Genomic DNA, 24336 nt, shown 5'->3' on the forward strand with positions numbered 1-24336 from the left:
CCCCACCCACAGCCTCCAGTTCCGTCGCCTCCCTCTCCATCACCCCTGCTCACGTCACGACGCTTACTGGTCACTCTACAAAGGGAACTAATACCCCAGTAATGACGACAAAGCCATTTCCCTTCAATTTCCACCAACAGTTGGCTGTGATCAATACCGTTCACTTGGGTGGTAGTTTTCTTTCCGTCCTTCGGATATTGCAAGTTAACCAACACCACAGGTATCTGTATCATGTCCAACAGACTTCAAGATAAATATGTTACCCGTGGATAGGCCTGAACCTGATACAAATAACGTCCATTCTGTGTGTAGCATAGACCACATCAGTGGAATGATGGAGACGATGGCTGGGACTCGGTGGCAGTGGGCCGGCGGTGTATTTACCTAAAGGTCGTTGTCTATCTGCTGAGGTATAAAGGAGTAAGTTACTTTATCAACTACATCTGCAGTAAGTTGCCCTATTAGGACGAAACAACCGGGCCAGAGTCCAAATGAATGGGCTGTGTCATGAGAATGCGTGGGGCCAGCAACGGCCATATCGCATGTGAACGCGCCTGTTACACGTGTAGTACTGTCCAGTACTGGAGGGTGTAGATATGACATGTGTATATAAGTGTTCTTTGTCAAATGATAGAGTTTGTGGATTGTGAAGGAGATCCCAGAGACCCCCAGTGTATTGTGCGAAACCAGCCTATGATATTGTAAATAACTGTGGAGGTCACCCGCCAGTTCCATCAGCATGCCCGACAACCCCAGCTATATAGCGGTGCAGTGCAGGACGGGGCCGCAGCCGGAGAAACAGGGGATGATGTTGCCCTTCCTCAAATTCGGCTGTTTGCACTGCATGCAGATCATGAAGCAAAAGTACCTCCGCCACTTCCACAGGGTCAAGGTGAGAACAGTTATACCATCAGAATGTTGAGCAGATGTGTTCATTATGACATTCGTAATTTCTTGATTCTGACATAGACGCCAGATATACTCGCACAGGAGAATTTCACAGCACTGTAGCTCACCTGGATAATTAGTCAACGATCAACAAAAACAGCCACTTAACAATAGTTGCTGTCAGCATTGTTAATGAAGTATAAGTACAGATGACTGTTAATACGAAACGAGTAATTAAATCTCAACAATGTTCTTAGTCTGAAACAAAAATCATTGTTTTTCTAACCGTTTTAAGAAAACAAGTAACCTGTTCATGTTATATATTTTATGGCACTTCAACTTTATTATAGACACAGATATTTAGTCATTTAGTCTCGGCAAATTTGGTTCAACAGATTTTAAGAAAAAGGAGAAAAAACGTGCTTTTGCAATATCGTCTGCGAAACCGAAATTGAATTCCCTTCATGGTGCTTTGGAACCTCCTATAACCATTAACATACAGACATATTAATAAAAAAAAACGAAAAACTGAAAAATTGTTACAGCGTGTTCAGGTTAATCAGTCCGGCAGTTTTCGAGAAGATGTTTACAGATCCGATATTGCATTTTAAGTATTTTTTTTAAAATGCAAAAATCGAAATTCGTAATCGAATCAAATTGTAGGGACAACCTGTGGTGTTACAGCTTTAGGGGTTTTGTGGTATCTGAGTATTTGTGTACAGAGCCAAAACAGTATTTGATACAGTTTAAGAACATGCCCAAAGCGTGAAGGTCCAATCAAAGTCAATATTTCAAATATAACGAAAATATATATACACATGTATCTAACCCAATACATACTACATACTAGTATGTACCAAGCTTGAATACATGGACATACATGGAAGAGTTAGGTGTACATGTGGCCACCGTGGAGGACAAATTTGATATGTTTTATGATGGACGACAACAACATATGCTCACTCAACCAAGTAGTTACAGAGGAGATCTTCACAGATCTGTTTTCAGAGAAAATAAAAGCATGGTCAGTCTGCAAGTCAATCGAAGATCAAGATTGCAAACTAGGACCGTGTACTTATTCTCATTACTCAATCCTCACATTTTAAATTTCAGTTAATTTACTGAAAAAATTACCGAGCTATACATGATTGTGGGCCACGTATAACTTCACTGGTCCACTGGCTTGTAGGGAGATGGTACAGACGACGACAACGATGTAAACCGAACAAACATGCCATTACATAGCCTCACTTGACTTATTCAGATATTTCCACTTTAACTTTCTTCAAAGATGGGTGTGCTCTTGTCCAGGCGGTTATTATGTATTGAACACACTGAACAGTTCCCATGACCTTCTGTGACTAATGTGGGAGCCTGCCACCTGGCGGTGACCCTCCATGTAACCGGGTTTCCGAGATCTCGGACATGCTTCTTGATCACCTAGTTTCACAGCCACGCTAGGTGTGCCGTGTGCTAGCAAGTGCTACAATCGTAACTATACAAAAATGGTTTGTAGAAAAAACCCATTAGGAATGTTCATTTTGAAAACACACCAAGTAGATGAAAGACAATTAACCATTCACCAGTCGGAATGTTTCACTACAAGCATGACCTATCTTTGCATGTCCTACTGGCACTTCACGCAGCGACCAAGGTAAATTCGCCCATGATGCAATAGCAAACCCATTCCCTAACAACAGTTCACCTTCCTTTCTCTTTAAGTTAAACACAAACACACGCGCACGCACACACACACACACACACACACACACACACACACACGCTCTCGAATTGAAGTCACGAGTCCAAATTACAATTCACCTTCCACTCCTACGACAGAACAGTAAACCCCCCTCTTCATCCGATCCTCCCCTTCAGCCCGTTCCCCTCAACCATCACACTCAAATACAACAGATCAACAACCCTGTGTAGAATTGTTTTTCTTGTCATTTCATTGCATGTTTTAGCCATTGAAACAAAACAAACTGCAACGTGTAAAACATGTTCATTAAATAACAAGCAATAACGCATTCAAGAGATATATCGTTAGATAAACATTGACATGGAATGACCGAACAATTCACAATACACAATCCTAAGACAACATCTATTCATATTTAGTTTACAAGTAATAGTTTACATTAGAAACAATCAAAATTCCAGTTTTGAAATATTGAGAAATTGCCTCCTTCTTTATACAAGGGACATGTCTATGTATGTGCATGTCGAACCTAAACTTACATACACGTCAGACCCTTATGTTTCCCCATGGCATATTTTATACTTTTGGGTTAAGCATAGAAATGCGTGACTTTATGTAGGTGCCATCATGATAATGTTTCTGGCCCCTTACAAGTTAAACGTTACACCCCAGCATTAGGACGTCTCGATAAAGTAATGCTTCATACCCATTTTTGCATCAATACAGTAATGTTCTGTAGCTATACTAGGACTGGCCAGCCGGCCAGTCCCACACCGGGGGCACGAAGTCGGCATACTCTGTGCAGTACTGGCTCTCTGTGATGGCTGCCCTCTTGTCCTTGGGCTCAGGCTGCAGTAAGGCGAGACCGGCCTTGTAGGCAAACTCACTGACGGCAACGGCGATGCTGGTGGATACCTCCCTGATGGCGGAGAGAGGGGGGTACACGCGGCCCTCTGACAGGTGCTCCTTGGTTACCAGTTCAGACAACCGCTGTAAGGGTAGCATCACTAACGTTTATACCACTGTGAGTGTATCGACAAAAAACACTGTACTAAAACACTGTTATCGTTACATCAGAGGAGTATTGTCATTGTGTGTGCAGTAACAGTCCTGTGTAATATCATCGTGTGTGTAGCTATAACTTGTGTGTAATACCATTGTGGGTGTAGCAGCAGTCCTGTGTAATACCATTGTGTGTGTAGCTATAACTTGTGTGTAATACCATTGTGGGTGTAGCAGTCGTTGTGTGTAATACCATTATGGGTGTAGCAGCAGAACTGTGTAATACCATTGTGTGTGTAGCTATAACTTGTGTGTAATACCATTGTGGGTGTAGCAGTAGTTGTGTGTAATACCATTATGGGTGTAGCAGCAGAACTGTGTAATACCATTGTGTGTGTAGCTATAACTTGTGTGTAATACCATTGTGGGTGTAACAGCAGTCCTGTGTAATACCATTATTGGTGTAGCAGCAGAACTGTGTAATACCGTCGTGTGTGTAGCTATAACTTGTGTCTAATACCATTGTGGGTGTAGCTATAACCTGTGTGTAATACCATTGAGTGTGTAGCTATAACTTGTGTGTAATGCCATTGTGAGTGCAGCAACAGTTGTGTGTAATACCATTGTGGGTGTAGCTATAACCTGTGTGTAATACCATTGAGTGTGTAGCTATAACTTGTGTGTAATGCCATTGTGAGTGCAGCAACAGTTGTGTGTAATACCATTATGGGTGTAGCTATAACCTGTGTGTAATACCATTGAGTGTGTAGCTATAACTTGTGTGTAATGCCATTGTGAGTGCAGCAACAGTTGTGTGTAATACCATTATGGGTGTAGCTATAACTTGTGTGTAATACCATTATGGGTATAGCAGCAGTCCTGTGTAATACCATTGTGAGTGCAGCAACAGTTGTGTGTAATACCATTGTGGGTGTAGCTATAACTCTCGGTAATACCATTGTGGGTGTAGCAACAGTCCTGTGTAATACCATTATGGGTATAGCAGCAGTCCTGTGTAATACCATTGTGGGTGTAGCAGCAGCCCTGTGTAATACCATTATGGACGTAGCAACAGTCCTGTGTAATACCATTATGGGTATAGCAGCAGTCCTGTGTAATACCATTGTGGGTGTAGCAGCAGCCCTGTGTAATACCATTGTGGGTATAGCAGCAGTCCTGTGTAATACCATTGTGGATGTAGCAACAGTCCTGTGTAATACCATTATGGGTATAGCAGCAGTCCTGTTTAATACCAGTGAGGGTATAGCAGCAGTCCTGTGTAATACCATTGTGGATGTAGCAACAGTCCTGTGTAATACCATTGTGGATGTAGAAGCAGTCCTGTGTAATACCGTTGTGGATGTAGCAACAGTCCTGTGTAATACCATTGTGGATATAGCAACAGTCCTGTGTAATACCATTATGGGTATAGCAACAGTCCTGTGTAATACCATTGTGGGTATAGCAGCAGTCCTGTGTAATACCATTGTGGGTGTAGCAGCAGCCCTGTGTAATACCATTGTGGGTATAGCAGCAGTCCTGTGTAATACCATTGTGGATGTAGCAACAGTCCTGTGTAATACCATTATGGGTATAGCAGCAGTCCTGTTTAATACCAGTGAGGGTATAGCAGCAGTCCTGTGTAATACCATTGTGGATGTAGCAACAGTCCTGTGTAATACCATTGTGGATGTAGAAGCAGTCCTGTGTAATACCGTTGTGGATGTAGCAACAGTCCTGTGTAATACCATTGTGGATATAGCAACAGTCCTGTGTAATACCATTATGGGTATAGCAGCAGTCCTGTGTAATACCATTGTGGGTATAGCAACAGTCCTGTGTAATACCATTGTGGGTATAGCAGCAGTCCTGTGTAATACCATTGTGGACGTAGCAACATTCCTGTGTAATACCATTGTGGGTGTAGCAACAGTCCTGTGTAATACCATTATGGGTATAGCAACAGTCCTGTGTAATACCATTGTGGGTATAGCAGCAGTCCTGTGTAATACCATTGTGGGTGTAGCAGCAGCCCTGTGTAATACCATTGTGGGTATAGCAGCAGTCCTGTGTAATACCATTGTGGATGTAGCAACAGTCCTGTGTAATACCATTATGGGTATAGCAGCAGTCCTGTTTAATACCAGTGAGGGTATAGCAGCAGTCCTGTGTAATACCATTGTGGATGTAGCAACAGTCCTGTGTAATACCATTGTGGATGTAGAAGCAGTCCTGTGTAATACCGTTGTGGATGTAGCAACAGTCCTGTGTAATACCATTGTGGATATAGCAGCAGTCCTGTGTAATACCATTGTGGGTATAGCAGCAGTCCTGTGTAATACCATTGTGGGTATAGCAACAGTCCTGTGTAATACCATTGTGGGTGTAGCAGTAGCCCTGTGTAATACCATTGTGGATGTAGCAACATTCCTGTGTAATACCATTGTGGGTGTAGCAGCAGCCCTGTGTAATACCATTGTGGGTATAGCAACAGTCCTGTGTAAATACCATTGTGGGTGTAGCAGCAGCCCTGTGTAATAGTAATACCATTGTGGGTGTAGCAACAGTCCTGTGTAATACCATTATGGGTGTAGCAACAGTCCTGTGTAATACCATTGTGGGTATAGCAACAGTCCTGTGTAATACCATTGTGGATGTAGCAGCAGTCCTGTGTAATACCATTGTGGGTATAGCAACAGTCCTGTGTAATACCATTATTGGTGTAGCAGCAGTCCTGTGTAATACCATTGTGAGTGTAGCAACAGTCCTATGTAATACCATTGTGGGTGTAGCAGCAGCCCTGTGTAATACCATTGTGGGTATAGCAACAGTCCTGTGTAATACCATTGTGGGTATAGCAACAGTCCTATGTAATACCATTGTGGGTGTAGCAACAGTCCTGTGTAATACCATTGTGGGTATAGCAACATTCCTGTGTAATACCATTGTGGGTATAGCAACTCTCCTATGTAATACCATTGTGGGTGTAGCAGCAGCTCTGTGTAATACCATTGTGGGTGTAGCAACAGTCCTGTGTAATACCATTATGGGTGTAGCAACAGTCCTGTGTAATACCATTATGGGTGTAGCAACAGTCCTGTGTAATACCATTGTGGATGTAGCAGCAGTCCTGTGTAATACCATTGTGGGTATAGCAACAGTCCTGTGTAATACCATTGTGGGTGTAGCAGCAGCCCTGTGTAATACCATTGTGGGTGTAGCAAAAGTCCTGTGTAATACCATTGTGGGTATAGCAAAAGTCCTGTATAATACCATTGTGGATGTAGCAGCAGTCCTGTGTAATACCATTGTGGGTGTAGCAGCAGCCCTGTGTAATACCATTGTGGGTATAGCAACAGTCCTGTGTAATACCATTGTGGGTGTAGCAACAGTCCTGTGTAATACCATTATTGGTGTAGCAGCAGCCCTGTGTAATACCATTATGGGTGTAGCAGCAGCCCTGTGTAATACCATTGTGGGTGTAGCAAAAGTCCTGTGTAATACAATTATGGGTGTAGCAACAGTCCTGTGTAATACCAGTGTGGGTATAGCAACATTCCTGTGTAATACCATTGTGGGTCTAGCAGCATTCCTGTGTAATACCATTGTGGACGTAGCAACAGTCCTGTGTTATACCATTGTGGGTGTAGCAGCAGTCCTGTGTAATACCATTGTGGGTGTAGCAGCAGTCCTGTGTAATACCATTGTGGGTGTAGCAGCAGTCCTGTGTAATACCATTATTGGTGTAGCAGCAGTCCTGTGTAATACCATTGTGGATGTAGCAACAGTCCTGTGTAATACCATTGTGGGTGTAGCAACAGTCCTGTGTAATACCATTGTGGGTGTAGCAGCAGCCCTGTGTAATTCTATTGTGGGTATAGCAGCAGTCCTGTGTAATACCATTATTGGTGTAGCAGCAGTCCTGTGTAATACCATTGTGGGTGTAGCAGCAGCCCTGTGTAATACCATTGTGGGTATAGCAGCAGTCCTGTGTAATACCATTATGGGTGTAGCAGCAGTCCTGTGTAATACCATTGTGGGTGTAGCAACATTCCTGTGTAATACCATTGTGGGTGTAGCAACATTCCTGTGTAATACCATTGTGGGTGTAGCAGCAGTCCTATGTAATACCATTATGGGTGTAGCAGCAGTCCTGTGTAATACCATTGTGGGTGTAGCAACATTCCTGTGTAATACCATTGTGGGTGCAGCAGCAGTCCTGTGTAATACCATTGTGGGTGTAGCAGCAGTCCTGTGTAATACCATTATGGGTGTAGCAGCAGTCCTGTGTAATACCATTGTGGGTGTAGCAACATTCCTGTGTAATACCATTGTGGGTGCAGCAGCAGTCCTGTGTAATACCATTGTGGGTGTAGCAACATTCCTGTGTAATACCATTGTGGGTGCAGCAGCAGTCCTATGTAATACTGTTGTGGATGAAGCAGCAGTCCTGTGTAATACTATTGTGGGTGTAGCAGCAGTCCTGTGTAATACCATTGTGGGTCTAGCAACAGTCCTGTCGTGGGTATCTACCTAAGATTGTGTCCCGACATGATTTTGTGTGGCGATCTCTGTGGATGTTACTGACCTCGGCGGCGTGCAGGAAGATTTCCTCGGTGATGTTCCTTATGTCACACACGATGGCTGCTAGCCCCACCCCGGGGAAGATGTAGGCGTTGTTGCCCTGCCCCGGCTGGTAGGTCTGGCCGCCAACTGTCACGGCCTTGAATGGACTCCCACTGGCAAACACTGCTCGGCCCTGGCACACAAAATCAGTGTGACTGACATGGGATGCATGTATAGCAGAGGGGGATGGGATGGGGTGGGGGGTGTGTGTGTGTCAGGGATAGGTGAGTTTATATTGAACGTGTTAAAGTCAGTGACACAAGGATCTGTTGATGAAAAGTTCTCAGGGATGGTTTCCTCTTTTTGTTGAAGAAAGTTCACCATATTGAGACAAAACCTTGGGTTGCATATAACAAACTCATCGGTGTTTGGTGGCCTATTTATCTTATCATGTCACATAGGCAACTGGCAGTTAATTTGAGCTGCCTCAACTGCAGCTATGTGCCGATCTTCGTTGATGGTGTACTTCTGGACACCCTAACACCATTTTTTTAACAGGTTTCTTAATATCATACTAAGTGCGAAATATCAGTCATTACGTAAGTAACGTTGGCCCTATAAAATCAAAGTTAAATTAAAAAGAAGTATTTCTTTGCTTTACTACTTAATTTTTAAAGTTTAAACAGCAAACATAATATTACTCATCTTACTGGTATCATTTATTGACAATTTAAAGTTTCCTACATATTATGATTGAACGTTTGGTACCTTAAAACTTAAAACATTAACGTTAGGTGTACTACATTGCAACGTTAATAACATCAGTCACCCAATATGGTGTTAAATAAATACACTCCATCATTCAACTGAAAATCTACGTCACGTTCCTGGTCCCAACATTTGCGTCTTCCTTAGATGATCCATGAATACAGTGTACAGTTACTTCAATGGAAAGTTACAATTAAGCACTTTTTTTTATCTTGACCATACAGTTTACCATGTCATCTTAACATTAACATGCATTAAGTTTGAAAATATTCCATTTGCTTCTTAAAATCTAAGGAAACGTTCCTCCTAGTCTGCCCGACTAATCGTGATGTTTCATTGGCAACGTATTATGAAACTGTAAATGTAACAACAATGTTTAAGGAGAAAAAGATGTAAATACACAAGTTATGAAAATTGTATTAGTCATACGTACATTAGTAAATGTGTATGCCTGTTCTGCTGTGCACTCAGCTTTGCTTGTTGGGTTACTGAGTGCGAATACGATGGGACGATGGTTGAAGTCCGCCATGGCTTTGAGTATCTGCTCACTGAAGGCGCCAGGGACTGCAGCTGCGCCTGGTAAATTCAAAGCCCTTTGATACTATATGTGACGTAAAACCTTACCATCCGAGAACCTTTCACCTTTCTTTTAACTATTTTACATGACGGCCTCCAGGGAGGGCTGTCCTTACCTATTATACATGTTGGCTTGACAATGGCGACCACCTCTTCCAGGGTGTCGATAGGGTCTCGCACTTGAGCGAAGTGAGCCTTGTGAGCTGTCACACCTCCCTTTGGGCGGTTCTATGAAAGACAAATACAAACATTAAACATGTTTATGGCGTTGAGTAACCCAACTCCTATCGATGTGCAGACATAAACCAAGGACGATAGTTGCCTATGTGAAAGCGTCTACCTACCTTTGTAATAAGACCCCTGGAATCGACCATACAGATCCTCGACACAGCCTCGTCATGCGACAGACCTTGCTTTTGAAGCGCCTTCACCAACAGATAAGCAATCCCTATGGATGCCTGCAAAGGCAAATCACAATTTAGGTATAGCTATATATTCATATTGAACTGTCATTTCGTGTAGGTAATTCGAAGAAGAACATATGAATATCAGTCTAAATATGCTTATCTCGAATCAATGTTTTATCACCTCCCCTGCTCCTTGGAAGACGAACTTCTGGTCAACCAGTGCTTTTCCTGTTATCTTGACACTGGCTAGGATGCCCGCGACAGCCACGGCTGCCGTACCTGGAACACACGAGTCAACGTGCTGAAGCAAGGGGCTATACGGTAGGATACACCAAGCATTCTTAACATGAATACTTAATGCTTATATTCAAACTATACATTCCAATATTAACAAGGTGGTGAGTACCAGTTCATCCCCAGACTCTGTCAATGTACAGCCAACTTTATTCTTAGTAATAGGATAAGATTAATTAAAGTATTTTTTCAGTTATGAAATGTAAGTGAACTAAGATAGTTTGACAATATAGAGATTAATAGCAGATAATATATTCAAATACTTAGTAAAGGGATACGTTTTAACTACGGGTTCATTTTTCAATTAAGAACTGTTCCTGTTCCTGACTGTTCCTGGGTTGTCTAATTACCTGGCTCCTGAGAGTTTCAAGGGCTTTGGTCCAGCCCCACACTGACATGCAACACAAGTGCTGTCTCCTTGGGCACGTTACTTTGTTCGAAATGTGCCTCTTTTCACCCAGCATTATCATTATTTACAGATTTAAATAAAAGAAATGCAGCAAAGAGGGTTTGGGTGATCCTGGCAGTCAGGCTGGTTAGGTTCATCATCAGCTCAGGGCCCTTGCCCCCTCTACAAGCAGCCCAGACAGCGAATGGGACTTCTCCCAGGAAGCGCTGCCTAGTCAAACCCACCAAGAACTTTTCGGAGAATGTGAAGACTCCCCAACACTGCAGCCTTCTGCATTATCCAGATTGTCAGAAGGGCTGTATTCCTGGTAGCAAACCCGGGTACTCTCCCAATGTCAGGCAACAGATTGGGAGGTGCCACACCTAAGGCACCGAGAACAATGAGGAGTCGAACAACTTGGTACAAGCGTGACATTTCGAAAGCGAGGTCCGCATATTTCCTATGTTTTTCCTGTATCTTGTCAATCACATTAGTGTCAAAAGGGACAGAAAATAATTATTATTGTTGTTGATGATGATGATGTTGTTGTTTACCTGATTTTTTTTAAAAAGACGAAGCGGGTAGATGCCACATCAAAATGGGCGGGTATCATCTGATCACCATGTTACCTAGTTGCATGACTAATAAGATAAGAATAGTACTAAACAATTTTATTAAAGTGTCATGTGTTGTACACATGATATACCGGAATATAGGCATGTGGTGTTGTAATGGTGCTTAACAAGTGATTAGGCAATCCACACCTCGTTTTTCATCACGTTTTCCACACACTCGTTTTTCATCACGTTTACACGCTCCCAGTTTAAAACACACATTTCATCCCAGCCCTGAACCACAAACGCTACATAAAGAGGATTAAGATCTCAAAAGGTCAATTCGTGCATAATATATTTCTAGAATACATTTTTCACACATGAATGAGTTCAAATTTAGCTTTCATCCCTTGAAGATAAACATGGCTAGAGTTTATGTTTATGTGGCAGGATGCCCCACACACTCTGTCACAACTGTATACAAAACATGCTCATGTTCTGTATGGAGTGAATGCCAGCGCCACTGTTTGTAGAAATGGGTTACCTTGAATGTCGTCGTTAAAGGAACAGTAGGACCCTCTGTACTTGTCAAGGAGTCGGAAGGCGTTGGCATTGCCGAAGTCTTCGAACTGAATTAGGCAGTTCTTGCCGTACCTAAACATAAACATGTCTTGTGTATGTAGTAACTGTTTATGTTGGATGATTGAGATTCGCACCCAGTGATGATGCGAGATACGAATTAGTAACGTGGGCATTGATCAATCCAGATTTGGGTTCCCACACCAATACAGCCGGAAGCAATTCTCACACCAATACAGCCGGAAGCAGTTCTCACACCAATACAACCAGAAGCAGTTGTCATACTGGTGTAGCCCGGCTATGATGTCACACCAGCGCATCTGGGTTATGCTATCACACCAGTTCATCCTGGCTACGTTCTCACACCAGGGTAGCTGTGTTACTCTGACCTGCAGCTACCTTGATGGGAATGTTTAAGTACCTTTCGACCACCGCTTCCATGAACTCATCCACCAAGTCGTCGTACGCCGGACCTCGTTCTCGCTTCTGTTTCAGGCCGATGTATAGCGGATCCGTTAGAAGGGTCTGGAGTTTGGAAACAGAATGATAACTGTTAAGGCAATATTGTGTATGGTCAACTGTTTACATTATTGATAATAATGATGATGATGATGATGATGATGAATGGTAACTCTGTTCAGGCCATAGCCAGGCAGCCCTGGCATCTGTGTTTAGGGCATTGTGACACATTCCTGGTATCTGTGTTTTGGGCATAGTGATACAATCCTGGCATCTGTGTTTAGGGCATAGTGATACAATCCTGGCATCTGTGTTTAGGGCAAAGTGGTACATTCCTGGCATCTCTGTTTGGGGCATAGTGATACAATTCTGGCATCTGTGTTTAGGACATTATGATACATTCCTGGCATCTGTGTTTCGGGCATAGTGGTACATTCCTGGCATCTGTAATAAGGGCATAGTGATACATTCCTGGCATCTCTGTTTGCGGCATAGTGATACTATCCTGGCATTTGTGTTTAGGGCATAGTGATACAATCCTGGCATCTGTGTCTAGGGCACAGTGATACAATCCTGATATCTGTGTTAAGGGCATAGTGATACAATCCTGGCATTTGTGTTTAGGGCATAGTGATATAATCCTGGCATCTGTGTTAAGGGCATAGTGATACAATCCTGGCATCTGTGTTTAGGGCAAAGTGGTACATTCCTGGCATCTCTGTTTGGGGCATAGTGATACAATTCTGGCATCTGTGTTTAGGACATTATGATACATTCCTGGCATCTGTGTTTCGGGCATAGTGGTACATTCCTGGCATCTGTAATTAGGGCATAGTGATACATTCCTGGCATCTCTGTTTGCGGCATAGTGATACTATCCTGGCATTTGTGTTTAGGGCATAGTGATACAATCCTGGCATCTGTGTCTAGGGCACAGTGATACAATCCTGATATCTGTGTTAAGGGCATAGTGATACAATCCTGGCATTTGTGTTTAGGGCATAGTGATATAATCCTGGCATCTGTGTTAAGGGCATAGTAATTCAACTCTGGCATCTGTGTTTAGGGCATAGTGATACAATCCTGACATTTGTGTTTAGGGCATAGTGATACAATCCTGGCATCTGTGTATAGGGCATAGTGGTACAATCCTGGTATCTGTGTTTAGGGCATAGTGATACATTCCTGGCATCTGTGTTAAGGGCATAGTGATACATTCCTGGCATCTGTGTTTAGGGCATAGTGATACAATCCTGGCATCTGTATTTAGGGTATGGTGATACATTCCTGGCATTTGTGTTTAGGGCATAGTGATACATTCCTGGCATCTCTGTTTGGGGCATAGTGATACTATCCTGGCATTTGTGTTTAGGGCATAGTGATATAATCCTGGCATATGTGTCTAGGGCATAGTGATACAATCTTGATATCTGTGTTTAGGGCATAGTGATACAATCCTGGTATCTGTGTTTAGGGCATAGTGAGATAGTCCTGGCATCTGTGTTTAGGGCATAGTGGTACATTCCTGGCATCTGTAATTAGGGCATAGTGATACATTCCTGGCATTTGTGTTTAGAGCATAGTGATACATTCCTGGCATCTCTGTTTGGGGCATAGTGATACTATCCTGGCATTTTGTGTTTAGGGCATAGTGATACAATCCTGGCATCTGTGTCTAGGGCATAGTGATACAATCTTGATATCTGTGTTTAGGGCATAGAGATACAATCCTGGCATTTGTGTTTAGGGCATAGTGATATAATCCTGGCATCTCTGTTTGGGGCATAGTGATACTATCCTGGCATTTAAAATTTGTGTTTAGGGCAAAGTGATACATTCCTGGCATCTCTGTTTGGGGCATAGTGATAATATCCTGGCATTTGTGTTTAGGGCACAGTGATACAATCCTGGCATCTTTGTCTAGGGCATAGTGATACAATCTTGATATCTGTGTTTAGGGCATAGTGATACAATCCTGGCATTTGTGTTTAGGGCATAGTGATACACTCCTGGCATCTGTGTTTAGGGCATAGTGATACATTCCTGGCATATTCGTTTAGGGCATAGTGATATAATCCTGGCATCTGTGTTTAGGGCATAGTGATACATCCCTGGCATCTGTGTTTAGGGCATAGTGAAACAATCCTGGTATCTGTGTTTAGGGCATAGTGATACAATCCTGGCATTTGTGTTTAGGGCATAGTGATACAATCCTGGCATGTCTGTTTGGGGCATTGTGATACTATCCTGGCATTTATGTTTAGGGCATAGTGATACAATCCTGGCATCTGTGTTTAGGGCATAGTGATACAATCCTGGCATCCGTGTTTAGGGCATAGTGATACATTCCTGGCATCTGTATTTAGGGCATAGTGATACAATCTTGGCATCTGTGTTTAGGGCATAGTGATACAATCCTGGTATCTGTGTTTAGGACATAGTGATACAACCCTGGCATCTGTGTTTAGGGCATAGTGATACAATCCTGGCGTCTGTGTTTAGGGCATAGTGATTCAACCCTGGCATCTGTGTTTAGGGCATTGTGATATATTCCTGGCATCTGTATTTAGGGCATAGTGATATAATCCTGGCATCTGTATTTAGGGCATAGTGATACATTCCTGGCATCTGTGTTTAGGGCATAGTGATACATTCCTGGCATCTGTGTTTAGGGCATGGTGGTACATTCCATGCATCAGTGTTTAGGGCATAGTGATACATTCCTGGCATCTGTGTTTAGGGCATAGTGATACAATCCTCGCATTTGTGTTTAGGGCATGGTTGTACATTCCATGCATCAGTGTTTAGGGCATAGTGGTACATTCCTTGCATCAGTGTTTAGGGCATAGTGATACAATCCTGGTATCTGTGTTTAGGGCATACTGATACAATCCTGGCGTCTGTGTTTAGGGTATAGTGATTAAACCCTGTCATCTGTGTTAAGGGCATAGTGATACAATCCTGGCGTCTGTGTTTAGGGCATTGTGATACAATCCTAGCATCTGTGTTTAGGGCATAGTGATATATTCCTGGCATTTGTGTTTAGGGCATAGTGATACATTCCTGGCATGTCTGTTTGGGGCATAGTGATACTATCCTGGCATTTATGTTTAGGGCATAGTGATACAATCCTGGCATCTGTGTTTAGGGCATACTGATACAACCCTGTCATCTGTGTTTAGGGCATAGTGATACAATCCTGGCGTCTGTGTTTAGGGTATAGTGATTAAACCCTGTCATCTGTGTTAAGGGCATAGTGATACAATCCTGGCGTCTGTGTTTAGGGCATTGTGATACAATCCTAGCATCTGTGTTTAGGGCATAGTGATATATTCCTGGCATTTGTGTTTAGGGCATAGTGATACATTCCTGGCATGTCTGTTTGGGGCATAGTGATACTATCCTGGCATTTATGTTTAGGGCATAGTGATACAATCCTGGCATCTGTGTTTACGGCATAGTGATATAATCCTGGCATCTGTGTTTAGGGCATAGTGATATAATCCTGGCATCTGTGTTTAGGGCATAGTGATACATCCCTGGCATCTGTGTTTAGGGCATAGTGAGACAATCCTGGCATCTGTGTTTAGGGCATAGTGATACAATCCTGGTATCTGTGTTAAGGGCATAGTGGTACATTCCTTGCATCTGTGTTTAGGGCATAGTGATACATTCCTGGCATCTGTATTTAGGGCATAGTGATACAATCCTGGCATCTGTGTTGAGGGCATAGTGTTACAATCCTGGCATCCGTGTTGAGGGCATAGTGTTACAATCCTGGCATCCGTGTTTAGGGCATAGTTATACATTCCTGGGGATCAGTGTTTAGGGCATTGTGATATAAACCTGGCATCTGTATTTAGGGCATAGTGATACAATCCTGGCATCTGTGTTTAGGGCAAAGTGATACATTCCTGGCATCTGTGTTTAGGGCATAGTGATACATTCCTGGCATCTGTGTTAAGGGCATAGTGATACATTCCTGCCATCTGTGTTTAGGGCATAGTGGTACATTCCTGGCATCTGTGTTTAGGGCATAGTGATACATTCCTGGCATCTGTATTTAGGGCATAGTGATACAATCCCGGTATCTGTGTTGAGGGCATAGTGATACAATCCTGGCATCTGTGTTTAGGGCATAGTGATTCAACCCTGGCATCTGTGTTTAGGGCATTGTGATATATTCCTGGCATCTGTATTTAGGGCATAGTGATACAATCCTGGCATTTGTGTTTAGGGCATAGTGATACAATCCTGGCATGTCTGTTTGGGGCATTGTGATACTATCCTGGCATTTATGTTTAGGGCATAGTGATAAAATCCTGGCATCTGTGTCTAGGGCATAGTGATACAATCCTGGCATCTGTGTTTAGGGCATAGTGAAACAATCCTGGCATTTGTGTTTAGGGCATAGTGATATAATCCTGGCATCTGTATTTAGGGCATAGTGATACAATCCTGGTATATGTGTTTAGGACATCGTGAGATAGTCCTGGCATCTGTGTTTAGGGCATAGTGATACATTCCTGGCATCTGTGTTTAGGGCATAGTGGTACATTCCTTGCATCAGTGTTTAGGGCATAGTGATACATTCCTGGCATCTGTGTTTAAGGCATAGTGATACAATCCTGGTATCTGTGTTTAGGGCATACTGATACAACCCTGTCATCTGTGTTTAGGGCATAGTGATACAATCCTGGCGTCTGTGTTTAGGGTATAGTGATTAAACCCTGGCATCTGTGTTTAGGGCATTGTGATACAATCCTAGCATCTGTGTTTAGGGCATAGTGATATATTCCTGGCATCTGTGTTTAGGGCATAGTGATACAATCCTGGCATCTGTGTTTAGGGCATAGTGATACATTCCTTGCATCAGTGTTTAGGGCATAGTGATACATTCCTGGCATATGTGTTTAGGGCATACTGATACAACCCTGTCATCTGTGTTTAGGGCATAGTGATACAACCCTGTCATCTGTGTTTAAGGCATAGTGATACAATCCTGGCGTCTGTGTTTAGGGTATAGTGATACAACCCTGTCATCTGTGTTTAGGGCATAGTGATACAATCCTGGCGTCTGTGTTTAGGGTATAGTGATTAAACCCTGGCATCTGTGTTTAGGGCATTGTGATACAATCCTAGCATCTGTGTTTAGGGCATAGTGATATATTCCTGGCATTTGTGTTTAGGGCATAGTGATACAATCCTGGCATCTGTGTTTAGGGCATACTGATACAATCCTGGTATCTGTATTTAGGGCATAGTGATATATTCCTGGCATTTGTGTTTAGGGCATAGTGATACAATCCTGGCATCTGTGTTTAGGGCATTGTGATACAATCCTAGCATCTGTGATTAGGGCATAGTGATATATTCCTGGCATTTGTGTTTAGGGCATAGTGATACAATCCTGGCATCTGTGTTAAGGGCATAGTGATACATTCCTGGCATCTGTGTTTCGGGCATAGTGATACAATCCTGGTATCTGTGTTTAGTGCATAGTGATATATTCCTGGCATTTGTGTTTAGGGCATAGTGATACAATCCTGGCATCTGTGTTTAGGGCATAGTGGTACATTCCTGGCATCCGTGTTTAGGGCATAGTGATACATTCCTGGCATCTGTATTTAGGGCATAGTGATACAATCCTGGTATCTGTATTTAGGGCATAGTGATACAATCCTGGCATCTGTGTTTAGGGCATAGTGATTCAACCCTGGCATCTGTGTTTAGGGCATTGTGATACAATCCTGGCATTTGTAATTTCATAAGTCGGCACTTAAGGAGCACCGGTCAGTTGAACATTGCAATAGTCAACTCGGAACTAAGAATATAACTAGTTTTAAAGCAGTCTTTTGTGGGAAGCTTTCTAATATGTGCAAGAAGCAAACCTTTCTGAGGTACATATTCGAGAATAACGCCGAGATCTTTAACAGTGCTGGTGAGTTCGACTGGTGTAGCACCTAGTCCTATAATGGGTTCTAGCCCGGTTTTTCCACGTCTGTTTGCTGGGCCTATGAGAATGGACTCCGTCTCTCCCCACTGACTTTGAGAATACTGAATGCCATCCAATGTTCAATGTCTTCAAAACACTCTGCTGACTGTGTGACCGCTTCTGTAGCTGCTGAAGGACTGGGTTTGAATATTGATACCGGTTTAGAATCATCAGTATAAACATGATGATGAAGATTGTGTTGCTCTTCTATTTTCTCCCAGAAGTTGATTATACAACGTGAAAAGGACTGGTCCTAGTACAGACCCTTGCGGTACTCACACTTCAGGGGCAAGTCAGCTGCTGATAGACCAGCAATGTAGACTGTCTGAAATCTGTCAGATAGATCCACCAAGTCGTCGTACGCCGGACCTCGTTCTCGCCAGCAGAGCCATATTTCCAGCATCTATCCCACGTCTACGATCATCCAAAACTCTTACAAGAGCAGTTTCCATGCCAACATGTGGTAAAGACTGACGGAAAACTTTCGTGTAGTTTGTGGTCTGAAATGTGTTTTGATTAGCCCCTAGAAACTGCTTTTTCAATAAGCTTCGACATTAAAAACAGGTTTGAAACCAGTCCATAATGTTTCAGGTTATCTGGGTCCAATCTTACTTTGAAGAAGTGGCTTAACCAAAGCTTTTAACAAATCGGATGGTATAATGCCTGACGTCAAACGTGTGTCTGGTTACAGCTGGGAGCAGTATGCCAATGTTCTCATTCAGATATTGGTTTAGTTCTTCTGAGAAATAACATGATCTATTCTCATGTGGATGGTTCAAATGTAGTGAGTTTTCTTTCTGGAATGGCTTAAGAGATATATCACTGTGGCAGTTGGTTGTATACTTCAGTTGCTCCCGCATTAACTTGGTGTCAACATACTTGGAAAGGATTGAGCACTATAATGAATGTCTCCACTTTACGGAAGGGATTTTTTTGCGCTTTTACCCATCAAGGTGACCAAGAGTCTGTAGAGAACATTTTGGTTTGAAGAAGCGTCATTGCTTTTGGTATTAATGTTTTTACGTTTACTGCGTCTATTTCAGCGTATATTTGAGACGAGTGGTTCTCTGGCTTGGGCGTTTTGTACTTGATAACTGATGTAACCCTATTCCTTGCAGAACTATACAGTTGCCTGTGAATTTCTAGATGCTTTCCTACCTCCTTTCAGCTTTTCTTTTCGGTATTTTGGCCGAGCTGACTCCTGGAGTGAATATCCAGATTGAATCAGGTCTCTGGGGGTTTTGCCTTAATAATTTCAGGAGCATGTTTGTCCTTAAGCACCTTTATTTTTGTATAGTTTCACAAAGTGATCACAAAGTGTTGGAGCAGATCATTCCTGAAAGCGTTCTTGTCTATTTTGCATATTTCTACATCTCACAGAAGCGGCTGCAGGATCTGGCCAAGTTAGATCTAACGCTAATGAAATCAACTGTTCCACGAGGAACTAACCCACCTCATCTCCTGCGGTTGGGCAGCCTAGTGGTTAAAGCATTCGCTCTTAATGCCGAAGTTTGATTCCCGACCCGGGTCAAATGTGTGAAGGCCGCCCTGACATACTGCTGATTAAGCGGATTAAAACCATACTCACTATCTTTTGACAGAAGCCAAAATACGGTACCTGGTTATCAGTTCCGACGTCGATCGTGATGGGGAGACACTGGTGAGGTTTGACACCCGCGAGGGCGGTGTACAGGGACAGCTTACCCACGGGTATGCCCATTCCATACGCCCCTAAGTCACCAAGGCCCAAAATTCGTTCTCCGTCAGTGACAACAATGGCCTGCATTTGGAAGAAAAGGGTATTTTATTAGCGCCTCGATGACTGCCACTGCGGAGGGAATTATATGAGGTGTCATGTCTCTCACTACACTTGGGCTCTGCCCTTGAATATTTAAGAGAAATGTGAAATGGCGTTTAACGTCGCGTTCAAGATTACCTCACACTATATGACGTTTTACACAATACAGCTTTGTCGGTGATATTTTTCCTGCAGGAAATTGGTGTGGTTATGATAAGCGTTTTCCTATACACTCAGCATAGCTACATACTTACCTTCACGTCATCCACTGGCCAGTTGTACAGTATGTCGCTGACGTGCCCGCGGTCATGGATGGTGATGAACAAACCCCTGTGGGAAAAGACGATTCCTTTGTGGCATATACCAATGCATGCATCAATGATGAGACAGGGGTTTTGTTGCAGGGTTACTGCAGGGGTTGTACATGGGTATGTAAGTTACCATTCAGCCACGTACGTCAGTATGCAGACACGTCCATTACAGTTACCCTATGTGGTTACAAGGAAAGCGAAATATCGACATCTAATCACCTGTACATGTAAGTGGGGGAATAAGTAAGTGTAAGAATAAAGTAAAGTCTCAAGAGACTTGTCCGGAAGATGAAATCTACTGACCACCAACAGTATTCATCGCCCATGGTCACCAAAGACCATGCAAAATTACACATGTTGTTAATCCAATTACATTAATAAATCATACGTGATAGTTCTTTCATATTCAGAGTGCCAATTTGGTGCCATTATCGATCTGACTATAAAGAGAGTATTTGCACGTTCTATTCTCGACCTGATTACAGCTAGTTGGCGAAGTGAGGTCAGGTACAGAATATCTGTGACGGGAGCTGTGCCCACTTGCCGAGCTGGTTCTCGGTGTACAAGGAAGACAGAGGACCATCACCGGAACCATCTGCTTCCTGCTGTCATGCTGCAATATCCCAGTGGAGCATCAAACGTCATATAGTGGGAACCTAGCACCTCCCACAGTACACATTTTCGTCTTTCCCTTTTAATCTCAAGATCCACTGCCGACAACCACATTGACTTTGAATTATATATTTTGAAGTCTTTGTTAAAGTAATTCAGTTATGGTGATGCTTATTGTTTTCAAAAATAAATAACCCCATTGATGCAAACCACAACAGCTTGTAGTATTGTCCTTAGATAACATACATATATGTTAAGATTGTTGTTCTTTATTGTAGCCATGAAATTCAATTCAACACGACTTTATCCGAATCCCATCTCTTCATAAATGTGTATGTATCGCTGTGTCTCGGCCAACATGATACTTTAGTCCAACTACATGCACAGCATGAGGAGATGCATGTGTGTTGCTGTCAGGGGAGGGAACTAGGTAGCAGACATATATTGCTCACAACGTACTATATACCACTGGCTGACTATGAAGTTAAATGAGGTTACAGTCAAATGTTTGTTGCAAGCAGTGTATATTTTTACATGTCGTTATAGTCATGGGGCGAAAACAGTGGAGGTATTTCATGATTTCGTCGAAATGATACAGGGCTGTCCGCTCTAAACGTCTTTTGATTTGACGTGGCCAGGGGTCGAACCTCCGCCTTCCACAGACCCTCTAACCTCTAGAAAAACAGAGGCAGTGCAATGTCAGATAAAGGCACACGGTATCCACGTGGAATAGAGCTAGATAACGTTGAATTATATCATACTGCATTATACAGTTGGTACAATAGTATATTATTCTATGCCATGCACACATTATCCTCGGGAAAGCGACGATGTGGTAGAAATACCCACAATAGGATATCTCCCACTGGCAATTATTGTCCTGGTCTTTTTCGTATCGCCAGCGGTTATGAAAACAGGAAAACTCTGCAAGGACTTACAATCAGTAACCGAATCCGTCTCAATTCATTAATATTACTCGTAACCCTACCATATCGATTTGATGTAAAATCACGAGGCCTATCCTAGACTGGCAACATTCACGACCAGAGCGCGTCAAGATTGAACCAAAGGTCGGGTTACAAGGGGAGGAACAATGTAAATAATCCAATGAGTAAACAGTTCATGCCACAGCAGTATCCAACATGGTCGGATTAGATTAACCCCAGCGATTTGTCTAAGGACAGGTGGCATTATGTGTACAATCATGGCATATATATATATATATATATATATATATATATATATATATACTACCCATCAAAAGTTTAGACTCACTGAAACCACTCACTATATCTCGTAAGAAAATCGTATTTGTGAAAGCTACCGATAAAAAATAACAAAATCATTCATTTAGGTCTTCATATCCTTGTTCACAAGGACGTGTGCATTGATGATTAGTGAACCAGAATGCCGTATTGGCTAGTACCATACAAAAGTGAAATTGCAAAATTTAATAACGGGTATGACCACCCCTGGCTCTAACACAGACATTGCATCGACGTTGCATACCACGAAAGAACAGTTCAATCTGCCGCTGGGGAATGTTTGCCACTCCTCAAACAATGCATTGCGAAGTTGGCGAAGGTTAGCAGGGGGAGGAACTCTGGCATAAACACGCCGTCCCAGCAGATCCCAAACATGCTCAGTGGGGTTCATATCGGGCGATAATGCTCGCTAATCCATTCGATTCACCCCATTTTGTTGTAAACAAGCTGACACGATGCGAGCTCTGTGAGGCCTGGCATTATCATCTTTGAAAACCGCGTGACCTGGCATGGCCCTAAAGAATGGAAGCACAATAGGAATGATGATCTCGTCCCTGTATCTCTGGCCAGTCAGATTTCCATCCTGTACCAGTAAATCAGTTCTTCCAGTCAGGGTGATACCTCCCCAGACGATAACGGATCCACCTCCAAATCGATCATGCTCCACAACAGCAACGTCAGCGTACCGCTCTCCCTGACGTCTGTAGACTGGGATCCGACCATCGTTGAAATGCAGATTGAACCTTGATTCGTCGGAGAAGAGTACCCTTGCCCATCTGCGGGGACCCCAGCGTAAATGTCCATTTCCCCAATTCAGTCTGTTCTGACGGTGGCGTGGTGTAAGAGGGGGTCTTACAGCTAGACGACGTGCCCGCAGTCCGTAGTGACGTTATCGGCGGCGTATTGTTGATACAGATACACGTCGTCCTGTAGCTTGTTGGAAAGCATTATTGGCTGCTGTGGCTGTAATGTGTCTGCCCCTGAGAAACAGCAAAAAGACGCATCGGTCATCTTGCTGTGATGTTACCCTTGACCTACCCGACCTGGGTCGATCCTGGACGGAGTTGGTCTGTTGAAAGCGTACCCAGAGGTTGGAAACTGCCTATTGGGATACGCCAAGACGTCTGGCAACAAACCGTTGTGATCTGCCATCTTGTAGCAGTGCCAAGGCTTGATGTCGTTGCTCAATACGGAGACGTCTCCCTCTACCCATGCTTGCATCAAAGAAGAATTTCTCCACTAACTCAGAAGAGCCAACTGCAATCCTTATAAAGATGAATTGCACGAGTATCCCGCGTCAAATTGCTGCTAAAACACGTGCATTATCGTGCATGTGAACACCTGCGTTTTGGTGCGAATTTTGTTTAAAAATGTGCGACATTTCACAGAGTTTAATCAATTAATGAACGAAAAACTCTAATCTTTTCACCGATACAGATTTGGTTTTACGCCACAACAGTTCATGTGCTAACAGTACCTGTAAAAAGTTTAGAATATTTGGCATTATCTGGTTTGAAACAGTTGAGTATAGTGAGTGGCTACATTTACACTGGTGAGTCTAAACTTATGATGGGTAGTATATATATATATATATATATATATATATATATATATATATATATATATATATATATATAGCAGACCTGGTTGTCTGACGATCAGGCCATGTCTGACAAACTTGGCAGACAGTCGATGTGAGTGCGTATGTATATAGCAGACCTTGTTGTCTGACGATCAGGCCATGTCAGACAAACTTGGCAGACAGTCGATGTGAGTGCGTATGTATATAGCAGACCTTGTTGTCTGACGATCAGGCCATGTCTGACAAACTTGGCAGACAGTCGATGTGAGTGCGTATGTATATAGCAGACCTTGTTGTCTGACGATCAGGCCATGTCTGACAAACTTGGCAGACAGTCGATGTGAGTGCGTATGTATATATATATATAGCATACCTGGTTGTCTGACGATCAGGCCATGTCAGACAAACTTGGCAGACAGTCGATGTGAGTGCGTATGTATATAGCAGACCTTGTTGTCTGACGATCAGGCCATGTCAGACAAACTTGGCAGACAGTCGATGTGAGTGCGTATGTATATAGCAGACCTTGTTGTCTGACGATCAGGCCATCTCTGCCAGACTTGGCAGACAGTCGGTGTGAGTGCGTATGT

General features: G+C 43.0%; 1 protein-coding gene across 1 annotated transcript in view; it reads right to left on the bottom strand.

Moving 5' to 3' along the window:
- Nucleotides 1-2877: 2877 nt before the first annotated feature.
- Nucleotides 2878-24336, bottom strand: part of LOC124118514 (NADP-dependent malic enzyme-like) — a 39342-nt gene continuing 17883 nt past the window's right edge. Inside the window, exons 3-12 of the mRNA XM_046480635.2 lie at nucleotides 20231-20306; nucleotides 19797-19958; nucleotides 12146-12249; nucleotides 11690-11799; nucleotides 10091-10188; nucleotides 9847-9960; nucleotides 9619-9730; nucleotides 9360-9502; nucleotides 8181-8351; nucleotides 2878-3580 (exon numbers count right to left, since the gene is read on the bottom strand). Of these exons, the coding sequence (XP_046336591.1) occupies nucleotides 3335-3580; nucleotides 8181-8351; nucleotides 9360-9502; nucleotides 9619-9730; nucleotides 9847-9960; nucleotides 10091-10188; nucleotides 11690-11799; nucleotides 12146-12249; nucleotides 19797-19958; nucleotides 20231-20306 (1336 nt within the window). The 3' untranslated portion in view covers nucleotides 2878-3334. The remainder of the gene's footprint in view (nucleotides 3581-8180; nucleotides 8352-9359; nucleotides 9503-9618; nucleotides 9731-9846; nucleotides 9961-10090; nucleotides 10189-11689; nucleotides 11800-12145; nucleotides 12250-19796; nucleotides 19959-20230; nucleotides 20307-24336) is intronic.

This window comes from Haliotis rufescens, unplaced genomic scaffold, assembly GCF_023055435.1.
Source record: "Haliotis rufescens isolate VD_foot unplaced genomic scaffold, xgHalRufe1.0.p SCAF_5, whole genome shotgun sequence".
Taxonomy (NCBI): Eukaryota; Metazoa; Mollusca; class Gastropoda; order Lepetellida; family Haliotidae; genus Haliotis; species Haliotis rufescens.